Here is a 20,858-nt window from a genome sequence, read left to right as displayed (position 1 = left end):
AGGGTGCCCCCGCCCCTACTTTAAGTAGGGAGATTAGATGGGAACCCGACTGCTTTAAGTACCTGGGGGTATTCGTCTATCACGACCCATCCGACCTCCTGGATGGGAACATTGCCCGCAGCACTCGAGCACTTCGAGGCTGCATGGACTTTTGGGCCACGCTGCCGCTCTCGGTGGCGGGACGGATCGCTCTGCTTAAAATGGTAGCGCTTCCCCGACTATTATATTATTTCCGGACACTACCGATCTGGATCCCACCGGCCACGTTTCGACTATTACGTTCTATGATGGTCGGATTCCTCTGGGGCTCGGGCCGCCGTCGGGTGGCCCTCAAAACCCTGATGAGGCCGAAAGATGAGGGGGGGCTCGCGGTGCCGGACTTTGAAAAATATTATCTGGCGGCGCAGCTCCAGACCTTCACCCAGGAGATCGCCCGGGAATTCCGGGGCCCGGAAGACAGAAGGGGGACGGGCATGGCCAGGCATGTTCTCTCCTTCATAGCGCTGCGACAACGTTTGGCCCTGCGGGATTTATCGCTGGAGGAGCGGACTGTCCGCCTGTGTTGGAATCGGGCTCACGCCCGAGGCCATCTGAGAACACCGTATGCGCCCGAAATACCATTGGGGATGCTGACGGCCCTCCCCCATGGGGGCGATTGGTCACGATTGGCGGCCTGGGAGGACGCCGGCTTACAGCTAGTTGGGGATCTGTATGAGGACGGGGCGCTCTTGCCCTTCCAGGATCTTATTGACCGCTTCGAGATCCCCCGTGGTGACTTTCTGTTGCACTCGGCCATTGTCCGAGCGATCCAGGCACACTGGAAGAGCGGGCAGGAGGAACCCGCCTTATCTCCGGTGTGCCAATACGTGATGATGTCTGCGGGCACGGTGAAGGCGGTCACTTGCCTTTACGGTAGATTGATCAACGAAGGGTTGGCTCCTCTCACTACTCTGAGAAACCGCTGGGAGGAGGACATTGGCAGGGAGATCCCGGAGACGACCTGGTCCCAGTTGGTGCGGCGAGCCTGGAAGGGCACACGCCACGCCCGTTTTCAGCTGGTCCACTATTACGTTCTCCATAGAGCATATCTGACCCCAGTGAAAATTAAGCGATATTTTGCCACGAATTCGGCGGAATGCCCTAGGTGCCCAGCTCAGGAGGCGGACCTCCTACACATGTTATGGGCCTGCCCGGGATTATCATCCTACTGGGTGGAAGTGGAGAAGACCCTGGAGGAGGTGACGGGGAGATCCTTATCATTTGATGCGGCGGTGGGACTCCTACACTGGTTCCCTCATACCCCCAAGAATAAAATTTCCAGCAAATTTATCGACCTAGGGCTCCTCCTTGCTAAGCGAGAGGTGACCAGGAACTGGAAGGCACGAGTTGGTCCGACAGGAAGCAGATGGCACAGCGAGCTCTTGAAGTGGGCGGCGGGGGAGAGCACACTGAGATACCAACTGGCTTGGAGGCAGCGTAATGAGAAGGCGCAGGAGGCAGCGTTGGAGTGGGAAATGTTAGTGCAGGCCCTCAGGGATTATTGCGCCCCCAGCGACTCTGAAGGTGAAGAAGCGACTCGCCCGAGTCCCGATAAACATTTGCACTGTTAGTCCTGTTGCTTTCCCCGTGGGTCCCATAGCAGATCCTGTTGCGGTTGCTCCCAGGCGCTGATGGCGGGGTTGGGTGGGGTTTCCTTTGGTTAGTAGTATTTTGAGGGTGGGGTTTTTTTCTTTTGGGTTTATAGGCTTGTTTGGAAAAGCAGATGACGGACAGTGGATCATCCGGACCAGCTCTGACATCCTGCTGAGCCCCCATTGAATTTCGCCGCCCGACCCCAGGGTTGTGGGCCGGATGGCTGTGTACGGAACTTACGGTGTGGGGACAGAGGGTTGTATTCCGCTGATATTGCTTGTGATATAATGCTGGTCGATTTTGTAACGATTTACTAATTCCTGCAATAAAAATATATTTAAAAAAAAAAAAATGGTGACCTCTGAGGGAATGTTGAGACAGGGCAGGGAAGCTTTTACTTTGGGGGATTTTCGCTTTCATCTTGGAGCGCATGCGGGGGCGAGCAGTTAAACTGACAAGATTAAGCCCTAATAAACTAGCACAAACACGAGAGCCTCGCGTGGCGTGGGGGGCGGGTTCAATTCACTTGCGGGAGCGATAATTGCTGCCAGCTGGCGGCGCGCGCTCCTGCAAGTGAATCTCCTGACGTGCACGCGTTGCCATTGAAGGCAATGGAGCGAGTGCACGTGCTTGGCTGAAAAGCCAAAGCGATCGGAAAAGGTCTTTTTGCCTTTGCAGTGCATGCACGCAGCAAAGGCGAGACCTAAAGAGAGGAACCCTTGATCACCCATCTGGGATTTAAAAAAAAAAAACTTATGTGCACCCCTAATCACACACAACCAATCCAACTGCATGCACACCACAATTATTCATAAAGGACACCGCCAATCTGGCGGCTACAGTATATTGGCACAGATATTGATACAAGGTCAATAGTGTTTGCAATTTACTAAGTTCATTTATTATAGGTAATGTTAAAAACAGGCAAAGACTTTATTAAAAACATTTGTATTTGACTATAATCACAAACAATTAATTGCAAATTCAAGGACAATTAATCACATAAATCACAGTTAAAATCAATAAACCAAAAAACACGAGAGATAACCCGGACAGTTATCTTTGTCTTCAGTGGCTACAGCCTAGAATTATAATCATGTGCACATGCCCTGATATCTTGTAACCATCAATATCTAGGGTGCTTGTCCGTACAGCTGGGTATATGGCAACAAAAAAAGTGCATCAACGCGTTTCGAAGATTTTCATCTTATTCCACCTTCTTTATCAAGAAAGAAAATTAAAACCTCTCGTTCCTTGTGAATTTTTGGGTGGGTGAACGATAAATCCCTCTCTAGCAAAAAATATTGTGATCCTAGGACGTTGTTACTAATTAAAATAATCCAATGGATTTTGTTGCACACTTATGAAAAATGATGAGGTTTGTGGTTGTCGAATGACCCCACTACTCGCTTTGGCTCTCTATTGTTCTATCCTTTGTTTCAATTTCTTATTTAACAAGCATTGGCATAGCTAATAGGTCTCTCCCTTGGGACCTTATAAGTGTTTAACCATGCAACAGTTAATATTGTTGCACTAAGGATATTGTGCTGCGTAACTAAGTACTTATAAGGTCCCAAAAGCGAGACCTATTGGCTATCGAATGCAATAGGTCTTGCATTTACGCAAGTTTGAGCAATTGCATTGTAAAAGATAATGCATTTTTTTATGTTTTGGTTTTTAAAACATAAATAAAAGGCATTGCCATTTACAATGCCAATAACTTATACCAGCCTAAATGCGAGACCTATTGCATTGCAAATTCTTGTCTGGGAATGATAGCAACTCTGCCTGCTGTTGAGCACAGAGAGACACACTTGTCTTCTCGATAATTCACTGTTAGCTTTCTATACTAGCGTCTAGCGTTTTAAGGCGTAGTAATCGCTATATAAATAGAATTACAATGTTTAGCTTAAAGGACGGAAAAGGCCAGAGGTACTTCAGTAATAGGCAAGCGAACGCACTTAGTTACATGTGTGCATTTCACATATAATACAACTCAAATACACTTTACGCCATTAGGTGCAAGAATCTGCTGAGCAGCTGTTGCACAGGTTAGTATCAAACATGGCTGTAATGCGTTTAAACCTCCTATCTTGCACGTGCGACTACTTCAGGTCGGAGCACGTTCAATGTAACACTCAGTCCCGCTGTTGAGATTCTCACGTGTCGCAGAGAGCCAGAGTGTAGAGAAGTGGCAAGAGGTGAAGAGAGGCAAAACTGTGCTTTCAGGATGCCACGGCTCGCAGATCTGGATTTGATCAGAACTATTGGGGAGGAGGAAGATGTGCCCGAGGAGCCAGAGTCCGAATCTGGCGGAAAAGAGAGGAGAGGGGTGGAACAGCGTGGCACAGGCAGAAAGAGAAGCATTTGAAGTATTGAAGCGTAACATGGCAACTCGTCCGATGTTGAGTTTAACTTCCAGGCACTCCTGAACAAAAGCCATCAGTGATACAGATACCTAGTGGAGTAGGCAGATGGTGTGGGTCTGTTTATTCAGTCGAGAGGTTGTCGGGTAAATAATATAACTGGCGAGGCAGAAGGAAACAGTGATAGGCTGCGGTTGCAAGTAAACAGTGGTCTCTGGCATCATTAAACAGATTGGTAGCAGCCGCAAGACGCGCTCTGTGGTGAGGGAGGGGCGTTGAAGCACGAGCAAGACCGAGGCAGAGCGAGGCGCGCGCGCTCTTGGGAGAGCGAGAGGAAAGCCACATGGTGCCTCTGCTTGTAACTGTGCGTGTAACCGCACACTCTATGCCACCCAAAAACTGTGGTTGGCTTTTTAAAGCCCACTCACTAAATGTCTCGCCAAGGCAGCAGATGCGCTGGCTCAGGCGAGACCTAAAAAGGTGCGGTCTCCTAACTTTAGCTTTAACCTTTCAACGCCGGGCTATATTTTGCCTTGAGGAAATAGTGTGCCTTCATGCGATTCCTCCCACTTTTATACTTGTTAGACCATCAACAAATTAAGCTCTCTATTATCCTTTATGCCGGTGGTCCCTCGATCCGTCCTGGTATGTTTGTATAGTTTGGTGTGTATGCAGTTGGATTGGTCATGTGTGATTAGGGGTGCACATAAGTTTTTAAACAAATCCCAGAGGACTTCTTCATTGTTATTTTGGCCTTTGAACTGCATGGGGTCAGTGGCAGCTCCTCCGCTATGGCGGAGGAATGACGCCTCACTGCTTTTAAGCAGTGCCAAGTAGAAACATAAAATGATGATAACAAAGTTATTATAATTTTATGCTTTCTGTCCTGCTGCTGCTGAACGTTTTTCACTGCATCGTAAAGTTATCAGGTGCAGGAGAAAGAAAACAAACAAAGAGGAAATACGGAGGAAGCGAAAGACGGCAAACAATCACAAAGGGAGACAGTAGGAACCTACAAGAGCGAGATAAAGTAGTGGTAGTAGTAAAAATTGGTAGTACAATAAACACTACCAGCCGTGGTATTCGGCACGCTGATGTTTAGTTGCACCGGCCGCCGGCTTCTTAGCAGAGCTTAGGGCACTGGCACTCTTTGTTTCACAAATTAAGCACTGCCAATGGCACAAAAAAAAGTAGGCAAGCAGGAGTTGAACATGATGAGAAACGTTAGTTCTGACAAAATCTGTGTGTGCTGCATACCAGAACAGGAGAATGTCAGTAGTTTTGTACGTTTAAGCCAGACCCATAACTTAGTTTTTAACTGTTGTTTCATAGAACATTTATATATGTATTCGCACTTGCCCCAGACTTAAGTAATCAATTAGTACTCATTGAGGACGGTACACCTATTTTTCCTTATTTAGGAAGTATGGTGTTTGTATGATTTAGGCAGCTCACAAATTGTGTCTCCAAAACAGGCAGCGTACTTCTAGGTGCTGCACTGACCTGGCCTTATATAGGAAGAGTCTTTATTTATACCGAAGTTCAACAATGCACTCCTTTGTACCCGACTTCTACGCCCCGTGCTAAGATATAAATTGCCCCAAAATACTCGTTTGTTCTTCGGCTCTTGTTTCTCTCCCTCTTCTACTCTTAAATGTAGCAGTCTATATTTAATGCACCCTAGTGATTCCTCCCTGCTCCCTTACAGAACCTTCGACTCATTTGTGCTTGGCTCATGGTGGCTTTACGCCTTTTCTCCTAATGGACGATTGATTACCTGATGCTGTTGCCGGCCCGATGGCCTTCAGCTGGCTGAGCTCGGTGATGGCCGCTCCCACATCGGGAAGAAGCTGAAAGGCCCTCCTGGTGCATGCCTCCACGGTTTCACTGGGGTTAGAGGTCACCATTTGTTGCAGGCGTGGACGAAACTTCCCCCGCTGTAGGAAGGAGAGCAGACCAGGCACAGTGTGAACATCCAACAAAGAAGCTAGCTCCACGAAAGAAGTAGTCACTCACTAGCAGGTCAGGTTCAGCCTTTCTCAAAACAAACTACACACATCCCAGCTACTGAAAGGTGGTCGTATACATACTGAGGTTGGGAGGATGCCCTAGCTATGGGAATGTTCCTCTAGCACGACATTTCCTTTGAAATTTAATAAATCCGAGAAATGATTTTTCTTTTACCAGAAATATGTATTGATTCAATGTGGTGAACGACTTCTGTCATCAGCCAGCCCCACAACGTGGCATGCACACACCCAGCATTCCATCCTGGCATATCCCCCAACGCACCCACGTGTCTGAATCATTCATTCCTTAACATTAATAAACATCCTGCTCCCCCATACTTGCCTCCTACTGCTTGCTAGAAACTACTGACTCAGGAACTAAAAACAATGTGTGCATCTGAAATTCAGCAGTTATTGTTACCTGAGCTAACTAGAACTTAAACTGCTAAGACCCTAGACATTACAGCATTCATGACATGGTCAGTTACATCACTCATGACATCTCAAATGAGCTGTGAACGGAATGGAACTATAATCGCTAGAACTTTATTTAGGGATAGTGTGTGTGTATTAACAACCCTTTTTTTTCTTTTCTTTCGTGTAAGAACCATTATAATATGCAACATGCCCAAATTAATATGTCCGATAGCCTTTCACTTTAAAGTCATGTGTAGTCCATTGTTTATGTTTGCAATCCTAAGTGTGTTTATTATGAATAAGTAAGAACAAAGGGGAGAGTAAGAGAATTTTTCCACCAAGTGTGAATGGGAATTACTCCTATTCCCCTGGTTAGGTATGTAGTTAACAAAGAAGGAGTAGCGCCATAGAGAATCGTGGACTCTTAATGGGATGTGTATTGGAAAAAGGAAAGAATTTCTCCTTTTATAAAAACCACTCACTCACCAGCCTAGTAGTGACATGCTTCATCATTGGGGTCCACCCTGATGACCGAATGCCACCAGGGTGTGCTGCAACACCTGAATTACAGTGAAGCTGGTTTGTGAGTGTTTGAGTGCAAAAAAAGAAATATTTAGCATGAAATTTATGCTTGGCGCAATGATACATAATGAATTGAGCATCAAGGGTTTGATAGTCTAGCATGAAGTAATGCTTGATATAATTTTAGAAAAATGAGCTAAAGACTAAATAAGTGTGTTATTGTCATTTTTATTAATGCTCTCTCCTTATGTCCAAAGAGATATTAAAAATCATGCGTGACTTTTGTAAATATGTCCAGTATGCCCATAAACACAATAGAAAAAGTTTTTTTTAGATACATTTTTTTTATATTGAAGATGTCGTAAATTGTAAAATGTAAATAGTCTGTTGTCCATGTCTATGAGGAATAATGAACATGTGACCTATGCTCTGGTATAAGAACTGTGTAATTTTAATGGCTGCCCATGTGAACAAGGCAGGTGTGCCGAAACGTGTCATGCTGTTTCATAAAAACCCTGAACTGGATGGCTGAATCTGCTCCTGTGTCGGTGTCTGATTTTTGTGGCAAAAAAATCGGGTGTGGTTGGAATATATATATCAAATTCACTGAAAAAAACACAAGTTTCAGGGAAATTATAGTTAGAAATTAGCCTTTAAAAAACCTCAGAAATTCACTGAAAAACCACAGGTTTCATGGATATCCTAGTTAGTTGGACATTTCACTCGTACAAAACAAGAGAAATTCAGCCGTTATAGTTAGTTGTGCTAACGATAACTCGGTCCCCTGCAATGCACTGCTTATGACGTCACTTATTACATCACTCATGGCATGGTCAGTAACATCACTGATGACATCATCCACGTGATCATCTGATGCCCCTCCTCACACCCTAAAATACAGACTACCATTCTCTAAACCATAGACACACCAATACTAGTACAGCTACAATATTCTGTGCACTATGCATGCAGACCTCTAATCAGCTATATAGCATTGATACAGTCTTTTAAATACTCAGTTAGTACCTATGCAGTCTAGGAATCCTTCTGTCTGGCCCATTCACTTGTCCATTCACCCATCCGGCACTATGTACGTATCCTATCACTCTGCCAATACCTAAGCATGTATAAATTTAGCATGCACTCTCTTTGCAGCACTGAAATTATTCCAGTTATTAGTAGTCATATACTTTAAGGAATGGCCTAGCCACTTACCCAAGGACAGATACAATGTTTTGTACACTATGCATGCAGATCTCTAACCAGCTACATACTATTAATACGCTCTTCTAAATACCCAGTTAATACCTATACAGTGTTAGAATCCTCTGTCTGTGCCATGTATTTCTTCAATCACCCATCCAGCACTATCTACGTATTCCATCACTCCGCCAATACCGAAGCACTTATAAATTCAACATGTACTCTCTTTGCAGAACTAAAATTATTCTAGTTACTAGATATGTACCTAAGGAATGGCCTAGCCAGAAAAAATAGTACAGCTAGAATATTCTGTACACTATGCATGCAGACCTATAATCAGCTACATAGCATTGATACAGTCTTTAAGATACGCAGTACCTATACAGTCTATGAATCCTTCTGTCTGTCCCATGCAGTTCTCCATTCATACATCCAGCACTATCTACGTATCCTATCACTTCACCAATACCTAAGCACTCATAAATTGAGCATGCACTCTCTTTGCAGCACTGAAATGACTCCAATTATCTGTGCTGAAATTGTGAAGTTTCTGGGGCTGCTAGGTATCCAGGTAAACCTGTCCCCTACCCTTATAATATCTGGTATTGGTAACAATCATCATTTAGAATGGGATAAGGAGGCTTTCTTATTTATATGTGTAGCAGTACTTCGGATCCTGGTGGCAGCAGGATGGAAGGATAACGCTGCTCCTACTTTTCAAATCTGGCTTACTAGATTGCTAGGTATCCATAACATTGAAGCAGCTCTTTATAAAAACAGGGGAAAAAAAGATGAGGTTGTGGGGGCTCTGCGTTTTGGCTCCCCTCACATTGTGGAGACAAACCCCCTAATAGGTTATTACTGTGTCTGTATATAGATAATAATATCTCCCCCAATGTCTAACCTATCTTCTATCATTTATGCTTTATCCCTTATCTTTGATCCCTATCTTTTATCCCTATTTCATATCCTCTTGTTAACTCTAATTACCTTAGTATTGTTCATTTTGTTTTCTACGTTTTGGAATACATTTCACTATAATATTCCATGCTTAAAATGTTGGTTTTCTGTTTATGAATTTACGGATCTAATGTATTGTACCTGGTAAAATGAAAAAAAATAATAAATAAAAATAAAAAAAGGATATTAGTCATGATTTCTCAGATTGAGCAGTATTAAAACCCTTCTCATATAAAAAAAAAAGGGGGAGTGCTTTTAATTCTCCTATTTCATCAATACTCCTTACCCTCCAGACTGCCATAAGTCCATAGGGGGGGAAACCAGAACTTCAGATGATCATCACCTCTTTCTAGGGGAGCCCCTACACAGACCTTTCAGGATCACAACTGGCTCTACTGCTTGCCTACTCTATTCCAATCAATGGAATCATTCAGTCCCATAAGGAGAAGAGCCTTTTGGGTTCCCTGCTACGACGACCCGTACTTCTGGTGGTCACTGCAGAGGTGAGATGAGTGGAGTAGGGCGGGAGAGGGCTCATGACTGAGCCGATTGATTACACCGGGAGAAGCCCGGTGAACGGGGCTCAGCAGGCACAGAGGGTGCCGGTGCTGATTCTTCACAGCTGCCCCGCAAGAGCACGGGCAGCTGCAACGGAGGGTGCTCCCTGTTTGGCCAGTTGGGAGGCCTCATTTGCTAAAAGAGCCTCCTGCGATAGGAGGGGCTCCCAAGGCACTTTGGGGTGCCAGTCTTCACAGCTGAACCGCAGGAGCGCAGGCAGCTGCAATGTGGGGGCAATTTTGTCGCCAGAGTCCTGGAGTGGGGCTCAAAGGGCATTGCGGTGCCAAGGTGGATGGCCACAGCTGCACTGCGCGGGCAGCTGCACATAGGGGCATTCTTTCTTTAGGGAAACAGGGGTGAGTTGCACCCCTCTCCCCCCCATTAGAGCATGGGCTGGTGGAGGCCACGTGCTCATTAAGAGCCCTGACTTTTGGGACAGAGGGCATTTGGGCCCAGAGGAAGGCCAGTTGGCCGGGGGTCATTTTTGTGGTGATGCCTAATGCGATTGCATAATGTGTTTATGCTGAAGGTGATGTATGCACCTAGGTAGTGGTGCTATGGTGCACTCCTAAATGTGATTTATGAATAATGTTTATTAAAAAAAAAAGACTCCAATTATTAGTCAAATACTTGAAGAATGGCCTAGCCATTAATACAAGTGCAGGTACAATATTTTGTACACTATGCATGCATAACTCTAACCAGCTACATACTATTGATACACTCTTCTAGACATCCAGTTAGTACCTATGCAGTGTAGGAATCCTCCTGCCTGTCCCATGCATTTCTGTAATCACCCATTCAGATCCAGCTACTTAACTTATCCTATTACTCCACCCATACCTAAGTACTTATCATAACTGAAAGAATGTTTAGCATTTTTTGATATGCACTACTGTCAAGGTAAGATTAAGTAATCCAAACAACTACATGTAGCTGTGCAATATATATATATATATATATATATATATATATATATATATATATATATATATATATATATATAAACCTCTAACCAGCTACTTAGTAAAGTACTACCCATGCAACCCTGGAATACTCCTGCCTGTCCCATGCACTTCTTCAGTCACCCATCCAGCACTATCTACGTATCCTATTAATCCGCAATACCTAAGCACTTATTAAATTCAACATGTACTCTCTTTGCAGCACTGAAATTATTCTAGTTACTAGTCATGTACCTAAGGAATGGCCTAGCCAGTAAAACTAGTACAGCTACAATATTCTGTGCGCTATGCATGCAGACCTCTAATCAGCTACATAGCATTGATACAGGCTTTTAAATACTCGGTTAGTACCTATGCAGTCTAGGAATCCTTCTGTCTGTCCCATGCACTTCTCCAGTCAACCATCTAGCACCATCTACGTATTATATCACTCTGCCAATACCTAAGCACTAATAATTTTAGCATGCACTCTCTTTGCAGCACTGAAATTACTCCAGTTATTAGTCATATACTTAAGGAATGGTCTAGTCACAAACACACGTGCAGGTACAATATTTTGTACACTATGCATGCAGACCTCTAACCAGCTACATACTATTGATACGCTCTTCTAAATACCCAGTTAGTACCTATGCCGTCTAGGAATCCTTCTGTCTGTCCCATGCACTTCTCCATTCACCCAACCAGCACCATCTAAGTATCCTATTACTCCACCAATACCTAAGCACTTTTAAATTCACTATACACTCTGTTTTTATTACTATAATTATTCTAGTTACTAGTCATGAACTTATGGAATGACCTAGCTACTAACACAAGTACAGCTATAATATTTTGTGCACTATCCAAGCAAACCTCTAAATAGCAACATACTATTGATACACTCTTCAAATGACCCAGTTAGTACTCATGCGGCGTAGGAATGGCCCAGTCTGTCCCATGCACTTCTTTAATCACTTATCTACCACTATCTACTTATCCTATCATTCCACCAATACGTAAGCAATTATAAGTAAGTGTTCACTGTTTGCAGCACTGTCATCATTCCAGTTACTAATGGTATTCTTCTAAAATGACTGAGGCACCAACACAAATACACATAAAATATTATGTGCATAAACCCTACAAATCTCTAAGCAGATACATACTATTGGTCTACTCCAATAAATGCTGAATTAGTACCCATGCAGCGTAGGATACCTCCTGTCAGTCTCATGCAATTCTTCAATCACCCATCCAGCACTAAGTTCTTATTGTATCAGTCTGCCAATACCTAAGCACCTATGGGGCAGATTTACAAGCACCCTGCGCCACCAGTACGTCACTTTTTGTAACGTACTTTAATTTCTTCTCATTTTTTCCTCTTTTAATGCATGCTGCATTCCACAGCATACATTGAATGAGGAAAATGCCTTTACTGATTGTTTGTGTGCAGGAAGGGACACCTTCCTGCACAAAAACAAGCTTCGCATGACGCAGACATCCTTGCACCACAGTGCAAGGATGCCTGTGTCACCGCATGGCTGCAGTTTGTGCAGCAGTGCAGAGGGAAGCACAGAGTTGCAACCTATTCATGTACATATGTCACATCCCTGTGCTTCGGAAGTGCATCAGTGCAGTGCAGCTAAAGAGCTTGCAGTGTCACGCTGCAGTACTTTCTCATAAATCTTCACCTATAGATTCACCATACACTACTAATGCATTCTTTCAGTCAATCATGCTGTATACAAATATTCAACCAAACTTTCACACTATTACCTTGCAATTATAGTTTTCTTTAACCAGATAAGGTAGTTCTGATAAGATTTTTTTTTTCTTTTAACAATTTTGTATTTGTTTGGGTGTTTTTTCAAAAAATGAACAAAAAAAAAAAAAAGAACGAATAAAAAAGGAAACCTTTGGAATTTCTTTTCATTCCAAAAACAAACAAAAAACATTAACAACAATGGTTGCGTTGCGCAGCACAAACTGCATCCACCGACTGCTCACCGAAGCATACAAGTTTCTTACACTTCACGCAGTGTTGCCCGAGAAAGCCGAATTCTTGCCTAATGTCCATTGCAGGTGTTCCTGATGACGCTCCAAACTTATTTGCCACAGCAGGTGAGGGGTTCAAAGCAGCTCGCCTCATTTGCTCCCGAGCAAGTTTGAGAGGATAGGTAGTCTGGAGATGCTTGTACATAGGAGTGCCACAAGAGTATTTCTTTTCACTGCCTCTTGACAGGACTCAGTCACAAATTTTGCAAATCACCTTTCTCGCATTTACTTTAGTCTCTCCAGGTGGAAAAGTGAAGAATTTCCACATGACAGTTTCCGGACTCTGTGGATGTGGTGCATGCTGCAAGAATTCTTCATCAGAAGATACTTCCTCCTGCTGCTGCTGCTGTCCAGATGCCAATTTGTTTGATATTTTTTTAAAAACACCCCCCAAAAAACAAGCAAAAAAGGTTCTTGTAGGAAAAGAGATGTCTCTCTAAAGATGCTCCAACAAGAATGATTAAAATGGGTGGGGTCCTTCAATAGTTACAGTGAGAAATGTTATGAACCAATGAAATCTTTTTTTTTTTTGGTCACATAGGATCCGCACACTCTGCGCTCACGAAGCACGCACCCGACGCGACATCGCGAAAATACATTTAAAAATAATATAAGTTTATTATAAGTACAAATATATTATTTTTATGAATATCTTAAATAATCTCTTGCCCTAATATGTATATTAAAGACACATACATATCATTTTAGAACATAAAAAACTTTTGCGGGAGTCATGCACCCAGAGCACCCCAGCACGTATATGACGTCACGAGGGACCCGCCACTTAGCAATCGACGCATTACCGTAATGCGCATGCGTCGCGAATGCGGGGGAGCAGGAGCCGCGGACTGGTCAAATACCAATCGCGCACACCGTACGCGGATCCTTCACAACTTTTCTAAAATGGTGGCTGGAATCCGCGCACCCACCGTGGTATTCGCTTTGGGTGCGCAACTCAAAATGTTTGGGGAAAAAACATTTTTTGAAAGAAAATTATATAAATATATTAAAAGAAAAAAAATTGAACAATATTTCAGTTTGAATTTTTTTTCAATTTTCAGAATATATAATGTTATTTAATGAATATTTATAACTAAAGAGTTAAAAAAAACTGTAGAAAATCAGTACAAAAAACAGCCGTAACTATTATTACACCTAAAAAAAGCATTTAAAAAACCTTTCAAATTCACTGACAAAAACATAGGTTTCAGAGACGTTATAGTTAGAAATTAGCATTTAAAAAACCTTGGAAATTCACAGAAAAAAACATAGGTTTCAGAGACGTTATAGTTAGAAATTAGCATTTAAAAAACCTTGGAAATTCACAGAAAAAAACATAGGTTTCAGGGGTGTTATAGTTAGCTGGACATTTCACTCGTACAAAACCATAGAAATTCCCCCGTTATAGTTAGTTCTGCTAACTATAACTCGTGCGCCCGCAATGCACTACTGATGATGTCACATATTGCATCATTCATGACATGGTCAGTGACATCACTGATGACATCTCAAATGACATCACTGATAACAATCATCCACGTGACAATCTGATACATATCATCATACACTTGTATAACCTTTCATCACTCACTGTAAAATACAGAGTACCATATTCGAAACCACTGACACACCAATACCAGTTATTACAAACCCATTCACTGATTTCTGAGTCTACACACACAACTACTCATTCAACAACGGAATCACTTATACATGCAGTCACTAATTAATAAAACACTATCAAATGCATTTATACACATATATAGACATTGACACAACAGCAGTCATCTTAGTCAGTTATGCAGTCATCCCACTCATGAAAAAAATTAAACACACTTACATTTACTCACTTACACAATTATACACATAACACCTCATTTATTCAAATACATAGTAACTCATAGTTAATATGTTTAAAAATCACCATTACAATTATACACTCATTCATATAGTTACTCTCACAAACACAGGGTCTTAGATATACTTATTTATATACACCAACTTTCACATACAGTGCCTTTTATTTTTTTACTTTGTCGAAGATGTAGAACTAAAACATATATTCGCTCACCAACACACAAATAAATTCACTCAGTCACCCAAACAACTGTTTCCACATGCACTCTTAAACCTATACACCTAGTCAATCAACCATTCACACATCTATGCATAGAGTTACACACACCCCATCCAACCACACACAACCTCAGTGTCCTGTACAAATACTCACCCAACTAATCAATAACTAATATACACACTCATGTAGTTAGTGACCAACTGATGCAGCATGTTATACAACAGAGACAGTGATGCACACATTCACATAGTTTAGTTACTAATCCATGTAATAAGTGAGACACTTTTAATTACTCACTTAAACAGACAGTCAGAAAGCTACTAAATCCTGCATCCAGACAGTTATATATCCACTCAATCTTCGATACAGATTGGTATATATATATTACCTACTGGCGGTCGCCAGTAGGTAGTTATAGTTAGGATTTTTTTCAATGTTAAATCTCAAAATTCTATTTGGAATAACTTTGGCGCCGGTTGACGAATCTGCCTGAAAATATCCTTAAAATGGCCTCGTCGAGCTCCGGTCCTTCCCTGAAAGTTTTGGGGGGATGCGTCAAGCGGGGGCCGAGATAAAAGGGGGGTCCCAAAACGCGTTTTCCCCATGTTAATTTCCATAGGGCGGTCGACCTCACTTTTAGCCCGAACGGCTGAATGTATTTACACCAAATTTGGCAAAATTGTAGGGACTGGTAGCTCGATGTGCCTTTGCTATGTCTCAAGATATGTGCTACAGTGGATTTTGAGTAATTTAGGTTAAAAAAAATATATATATCTATAAGCGCGCCCCGGTACGCGCTCCGGGCGCGACACGCGACTTGCGCGCAGAAAGCGGATTGGTTCTTGGGTGACTGTAAACATTCGAAACAGTCCGGAGCGGCCGCCATCTTGTGTCTCGGTAGGATCGAGACACAAGAGGTGGCCAAAACAAAGGGGGAATTGACCATAAGGGGGCAGGGTAGACCCCCCCTGACCCCTAGGTTTGATGTGGGGGCTATGAAAGGGTCCCGCTGGGCAAAAAAAAAAAAAAAAAAAAATCGATTTGCGCCGGGGGAGCGCCCGGTACGCGCACCGGGGAGCGCACCAGGGAAAAAAGAGAATGGCAGAGTTTAAAAATGTAAGTCATTTTATTTAAATGGGAGGTAGTTCTGAAAAGAACTGTTTTTTTTCTTTTTGTTCTTTTATATATTTTTTCGTTTTTTTAACATTTCATTTTTTGGGGGGATTTTCAGAACAATTTTATATTTTTTTTGTAGTTTTTCTGGGGTGAAACAAAAGACAGGGAATTGCAAACAGCTCAACTGGAGCAAAAAGATAGAAAAAAATTAAGGTTGCTTGCTGCAGTGATGGTTGTCTGCAGCTCGATTAAGTAAAGTGATGCTCTGCTCACCATAAGATATAGTTTTGTTGCAATATATGCAAACAAATTTAAATTTGGAAAACTTAGTTTGAACATTAGGGACCATCTCCCTAGCCTCTGCACCCGATGGAGTGGGTTGGTTGGAGGTGCCTGAAGTTGAAGGTTGGGGAGGGTGGGGAGGGTTCTTGCTCAGTTGCCCGACTTCTGCTCTTGAGTAATTGTTTGGGTGCTTCCTCTGCATGTGCCTTATCATCGTGTGGTTCCCAAACAAATATTTCCTGTTTGGGTTCCCTCTTGACAGTTCTTGGTCACAGATCAGGCAAGTCACCTGTGCTGCATTTACTTTTTAGTGAAACAAAAACAACGCTGGCCCTCAGGATAATTTTATCTCACTATTTATGAGAATGCAAACAAGGGAAAACCTATTGTTTGCATGGGTTATTTTATTTAAACCCTTTTGTCAGTTTTGAATCATTTTGAAAAACATTTTAAGGTTGAGAAAAAACACTAATTACATACATTTACAATATTTACAGCTATCATACATGCGAATCTCATACACCGAACAATAACAAACATATATACAAATGAATCCACAGTTATATACAAGCTTCTTTTACAAGAGAAAACAACAATTTTGTCCACACAAATAATCAATCTTTGTGAAACTTCAAATCATTAGAATGCCCAACCAGGGTCAAACAACAGGAAAAGGCAACAATAAATTGAATTAGAACTCTTCAATCAGTTAAGGTTGACAAATAACTGTTAGCTTTGCTAGATCAAAGGTGCCTATTCGCCGTTTATGCCGACGCGTTTCGAATCTGGAAACAATCTCAGATTCTCTTCAGGGCTCTGTCAGTGTGGCTTTCTACAAAAAGAAAGGAAGCTTGTTTTAGCCACCAATTAAAAATTAGGGTCCCCCCAACAGGGCAAAAAGTCGCAGGGTTTTACCTTATCATATGGATAACGCGGTCCCGCGGTCCAATTAATCAAATGGGATAGGGCTTTTGGTTATGCAGAAGTTCTGTTAAAAGAATATGTGAATGGGAATTAATTACCAGGCCATTCAGAGACGCACCGATCAAGTGGTTTCACAACTAAAAAGCACACAAGTCATACCTTAGGTTGTGAAAAACGGGGGCACTACTGTTTCCCTTCGCAATCTGAATTCTCCAATGTTAAATAAATTGCGCTGCCGCCTGAAATGCAACAGACATGAGCTGAACTTACTGGGCACAATTTGGCTATAAAGACATGTTTGCAGAGTGGCATTTGACTGCAAAGTAACATACCTAGGGGTCTAAGTAAGGGGCAGTAGATGGTTATTCTTTTGCCGGTCCCGAGGAACCTTTGCTGTCGGGCGGGGAACAGGCTGGGATTGCCTCCGCGGCGTGTCACAGGGCGTGCTTCAGTCGCGCTGCTGTCTAAAACAATTATCTTAAATTATTAAGCACAAAAACGCTGTTTTTCTTTGCTGGAATCAAAGGACACGCTTGCACCCACCTCACTTTCCAACCATGGATCAGGAAATGCGAACTCATAGGTGGAAACCCACCATGTGAGGATCCTACTTCATAGCAAATCCGCCGCTCGGCATTGTGGACATTGTAGTTTATCAGGTATGCACATTGAAATTATAGGCGAGAAATCTCTGATAAGGAGTTGAGCCCCGTTTGGGTACTATTAAACTTGAGTATCAAATACGCTTCTTTCTTTAATAGCATTTGGTCACTATTTGTACTCGGGTTGGTTTGATTCAGATTGAACAGCACAGTCCACTTGAACTCGTTTTCCCCATGATTATGATCAATGAAGTGTTGGACAAGGGGCACTGTAAGCACTTTGTTCTTAATGCGTGACCTATGTTGCGTCATGCGTGTGTTAGCTTGTTGGTTTGTCTTGCCTATGTAAATTTTAGGACAAGGACAAATGATGGCGTAAACCACATTTTTGGTTCTGCAGTTTGTGAAATTCAAGTGGGTCCACGTTGCGGTAGTGTGGCGGAAAATTTTCCCTTCAATGGTTGTATCGCATGCGATACAATTCCCACATCTGTGGTGACCCTCAATTGGTTTAAGTCCCCATTTAGACAATAGGTCACCTTTTGGTTTCAGTGTTCTCACGTCTGTGCGAACTAATTGCTGGCCAATATTCTGTTTTTTTCTAAAAGCAAATATTGGACGGGGGAACGGCATTCCCAGTTCTTCTAACAAATGCCAGTGTTTCAGAACCATCTGTCTTATTTTGTGAGTTTCTGCACAAAATGTGGTGACGCAGACTAAACTTGCAAGTTCACATTTCTTTTTTGTCTCAAAGAGACATTCTCTCGGTGTATAACGCGCCCTCTTAAAAGAATGTTTCAGTAATTTTTTGGGGTAACCCCGTTTCATCAATTCATCACAGAAATGTTGGCCATGTTGCTCAAACTGTTCGATTTCTGAGCAATTTCTCCGAATTCGGAGGAGTTGTCCATATGGCAAGTTCGCCCTCAAATTTCTCGGATGCGAACTGCCATAATGAAGGATGGTGTTTTTATCTGTTTTCTTCTTAAAGAGTGCTGATTTCAAGGTGCCTCCCACATTACTTATTTCAACATCAAGAAAGGTCATTTTGACATTACTTGAGTCGAGTGAGAATTGTATGTCATGATGTCTCGAGTTTATCCAATGGTGAAAGTTACTCAAGTCGGCGGGGCTCCCCTGCCATAGGAGCCACACGTCGCCGATGTAACGATACCAATGAATTATATTTTGTGAATAGGGGTTGTTTGTCTCTATGAATCTTTTTTCATATTCGGCCATATAGAGTACGGCCATTTCAGGAGCATAAGGGCACCCCATCGCGGTGCCCTTAACCTGCATGTAGAAGTCGTCATTGAAGCGGAAATAATTCTTTTTCAGAGTTATCTCAGCCAGTCGCAGTATAAAGGATGTGGGGACTTGGTGGGGTCTCTCTCTGGAGTCTAGGTAAAGTTCGATCACCTCTAACGCTTCCTCTTGCGGGATTTGCGTGTAGAGGGACGTCACGTCCATTGTCACCATTAGTTGTAATGTGTCATCAAACAAAGTGCCCTCTACTTTTGACGAAAAGTCCGTAGTGTCCCGTAAATAAGCCTTAACTTCAGTCACAAACGGCTTCAAAAAGAAGTCCACAAATTTGGACAAAGGTTCGAGGCACGAATCGCACCCAGAAACGATCGGTCGTCCGGGGGGATCGGACAAGTTCTTATGGATCTTAGGCAGAAAATATGCCACCGGAGTTCTAGGGAATTTTTTGATTAAAAATTCTGCTTCCTTTGGGCCTAAAAAGCCACTATCTTTACCATTTTGTACAGCATCAGCGATCAGAGATTGAATTTGCTGTAAAGGGTCTTCCGTCAATTTACGGTACCATTCCTGATTGTTTACATGTGAACAACCTTCAGCTAAATAGTTGTCTCTTGGCCAAATGACAACGGCACCACCCTTGTCAGCCTGCTTTATTACCAGTGAGGGATCTTCCTTGAGATTTTTTTATGCTGTCCGTTGTCCCTTAGTGATATTGGGTTTCACAAATTTCTGCTGATGTTCTAATTTATTTATCGATGACAAAAGGATTTGTTCAAATGCAAGTACTTGCTTGGGTATATTCTGGGTGGGTACAAAAGTGGATTTATTCCTGAGACCCGTAGTCTCCATGTTACTAGTTGGCGGTTGGTTAGCAAAGAAAGCTTTGAGACGGATCTTACGACAGAATTCTAATGTTTCAAGCTTTATTTTAGTGAAGTCTGTCCGTCTGGTGGGAACAAATTTTAGCCCCAAGTTCAATACTGACTCTTCGTCTTTTGACAATGCCCGAGCTGATAGATTGACTACGGTGGATGGATTTTCTATGACTTGTAGTAATTCCTCCGGGTTCGCATTTCCCATTGTGGTTTGAATCTTACCTTTGACTGCTGGCCTTTATCTAAAAAAGGAGTTTGTTTCTTACTATTCCCTCCTCTTGAGTCTGAACCAGATGACTCAGAGGACGAGGTTTCTGAAAAAGTTTTATACCGGTTTCTAGATCTTCCTTGAAAATTGGAAAGTGCTCCTCGAGATTCTGGTTGGGAGTAGAAATCGTCTTTAAGGAAGGGATAAGCCCTTTCTATTGTGAAGGATTTGGAGTCCCTTTCGTACTGTGCTGTCTTACTATTAATTGTATTATCTTTGAAAGATTGTATCTCTTTGTCGATTTTCTCTAAGAGAGCTTTAGAGTCTGAAACCACCTGGTTGTCTCTGATGGCTGTAGTAAGTTCCTCAATTTCTTGTAATTCCTTAGCGCATAGTCTCTGGGCAGTTTCTATAGTATGGACCATCAGGTCCCTGCTGCACTTGGTGTTTATGCAGCTAAAGCCCTTTTTATAATCTGCATCATCAGTAAAAATGACCGGGACATTTTTCACCTGGAGACCCCAAGGGATGGTCCCACCCCTTAGGTGTTTCAGGAGAAAATGGCCGTGGAGTTCCGTACGAATCTGTTTTTTACGGAGTCTAGTTAATTTCTCGGTTTCGTTCTGCTGCTGAGCTGAAGAGCTCAGAGTGACTTCTGCAAAGGGGGATGTGGCTAACAAATTCTTAATGTGGTTTTCAGAAAAAGACAAAGTGTCCTTCTCACCCATTACTTAGGAAAGACAGAGATGTCTTTCCAGGCAGTGAGCCAAAAATAACTCACAACACGAAAAGATTGAGTAACTTTCACCATTGGATAAACTCGAGACATCATGACATAC

At 42.6% G+C, this 20,858-nt stretch overlaps 1 protein-coding gene across 4 annotated transcripts in view; it reads right to left on the bottom strand.

Moving 5' to 3' along the window:
- LOC147685394 (uncharacterized) overlaps nt 1-20,858 on the bottom strand; it is a 374,955-nt gene that overhangs the window by 110,687 nt on the left and 243,410 nt on the right. For all 4 annotated transcript variants that reach the window (XM_086941307.1, XM_086941308.1, XM_086941310.1 and 1 more), the window contains exon 4: nt 5,776-5,935. In XM_086941307.1, coding sequence (XP_086797433.1) covers nt 5,776-5,935 — 160 coding nt within the window. The remainder of the gene's footprint in view (nt 1-5,775; nt 5,936-20,858) is intronic.

Source organism: Lissotriton vulgaris, chromosome 10, assembly GCF_964263255.1.
Source record: "Lissotriton vulgaris chromosome 10, aLisVul1.2, whole genome shotgun sequence".
Taxonomy (NCBI): Eukaryota; Metazoa; Chordata; class Amphibia; order Caudata; family Salamandridae; genus Lissotriton; species Lissotriton vulgaris.
This window is presented reverse-complemented; position numbering and strand designations above follow the sequence as displayed.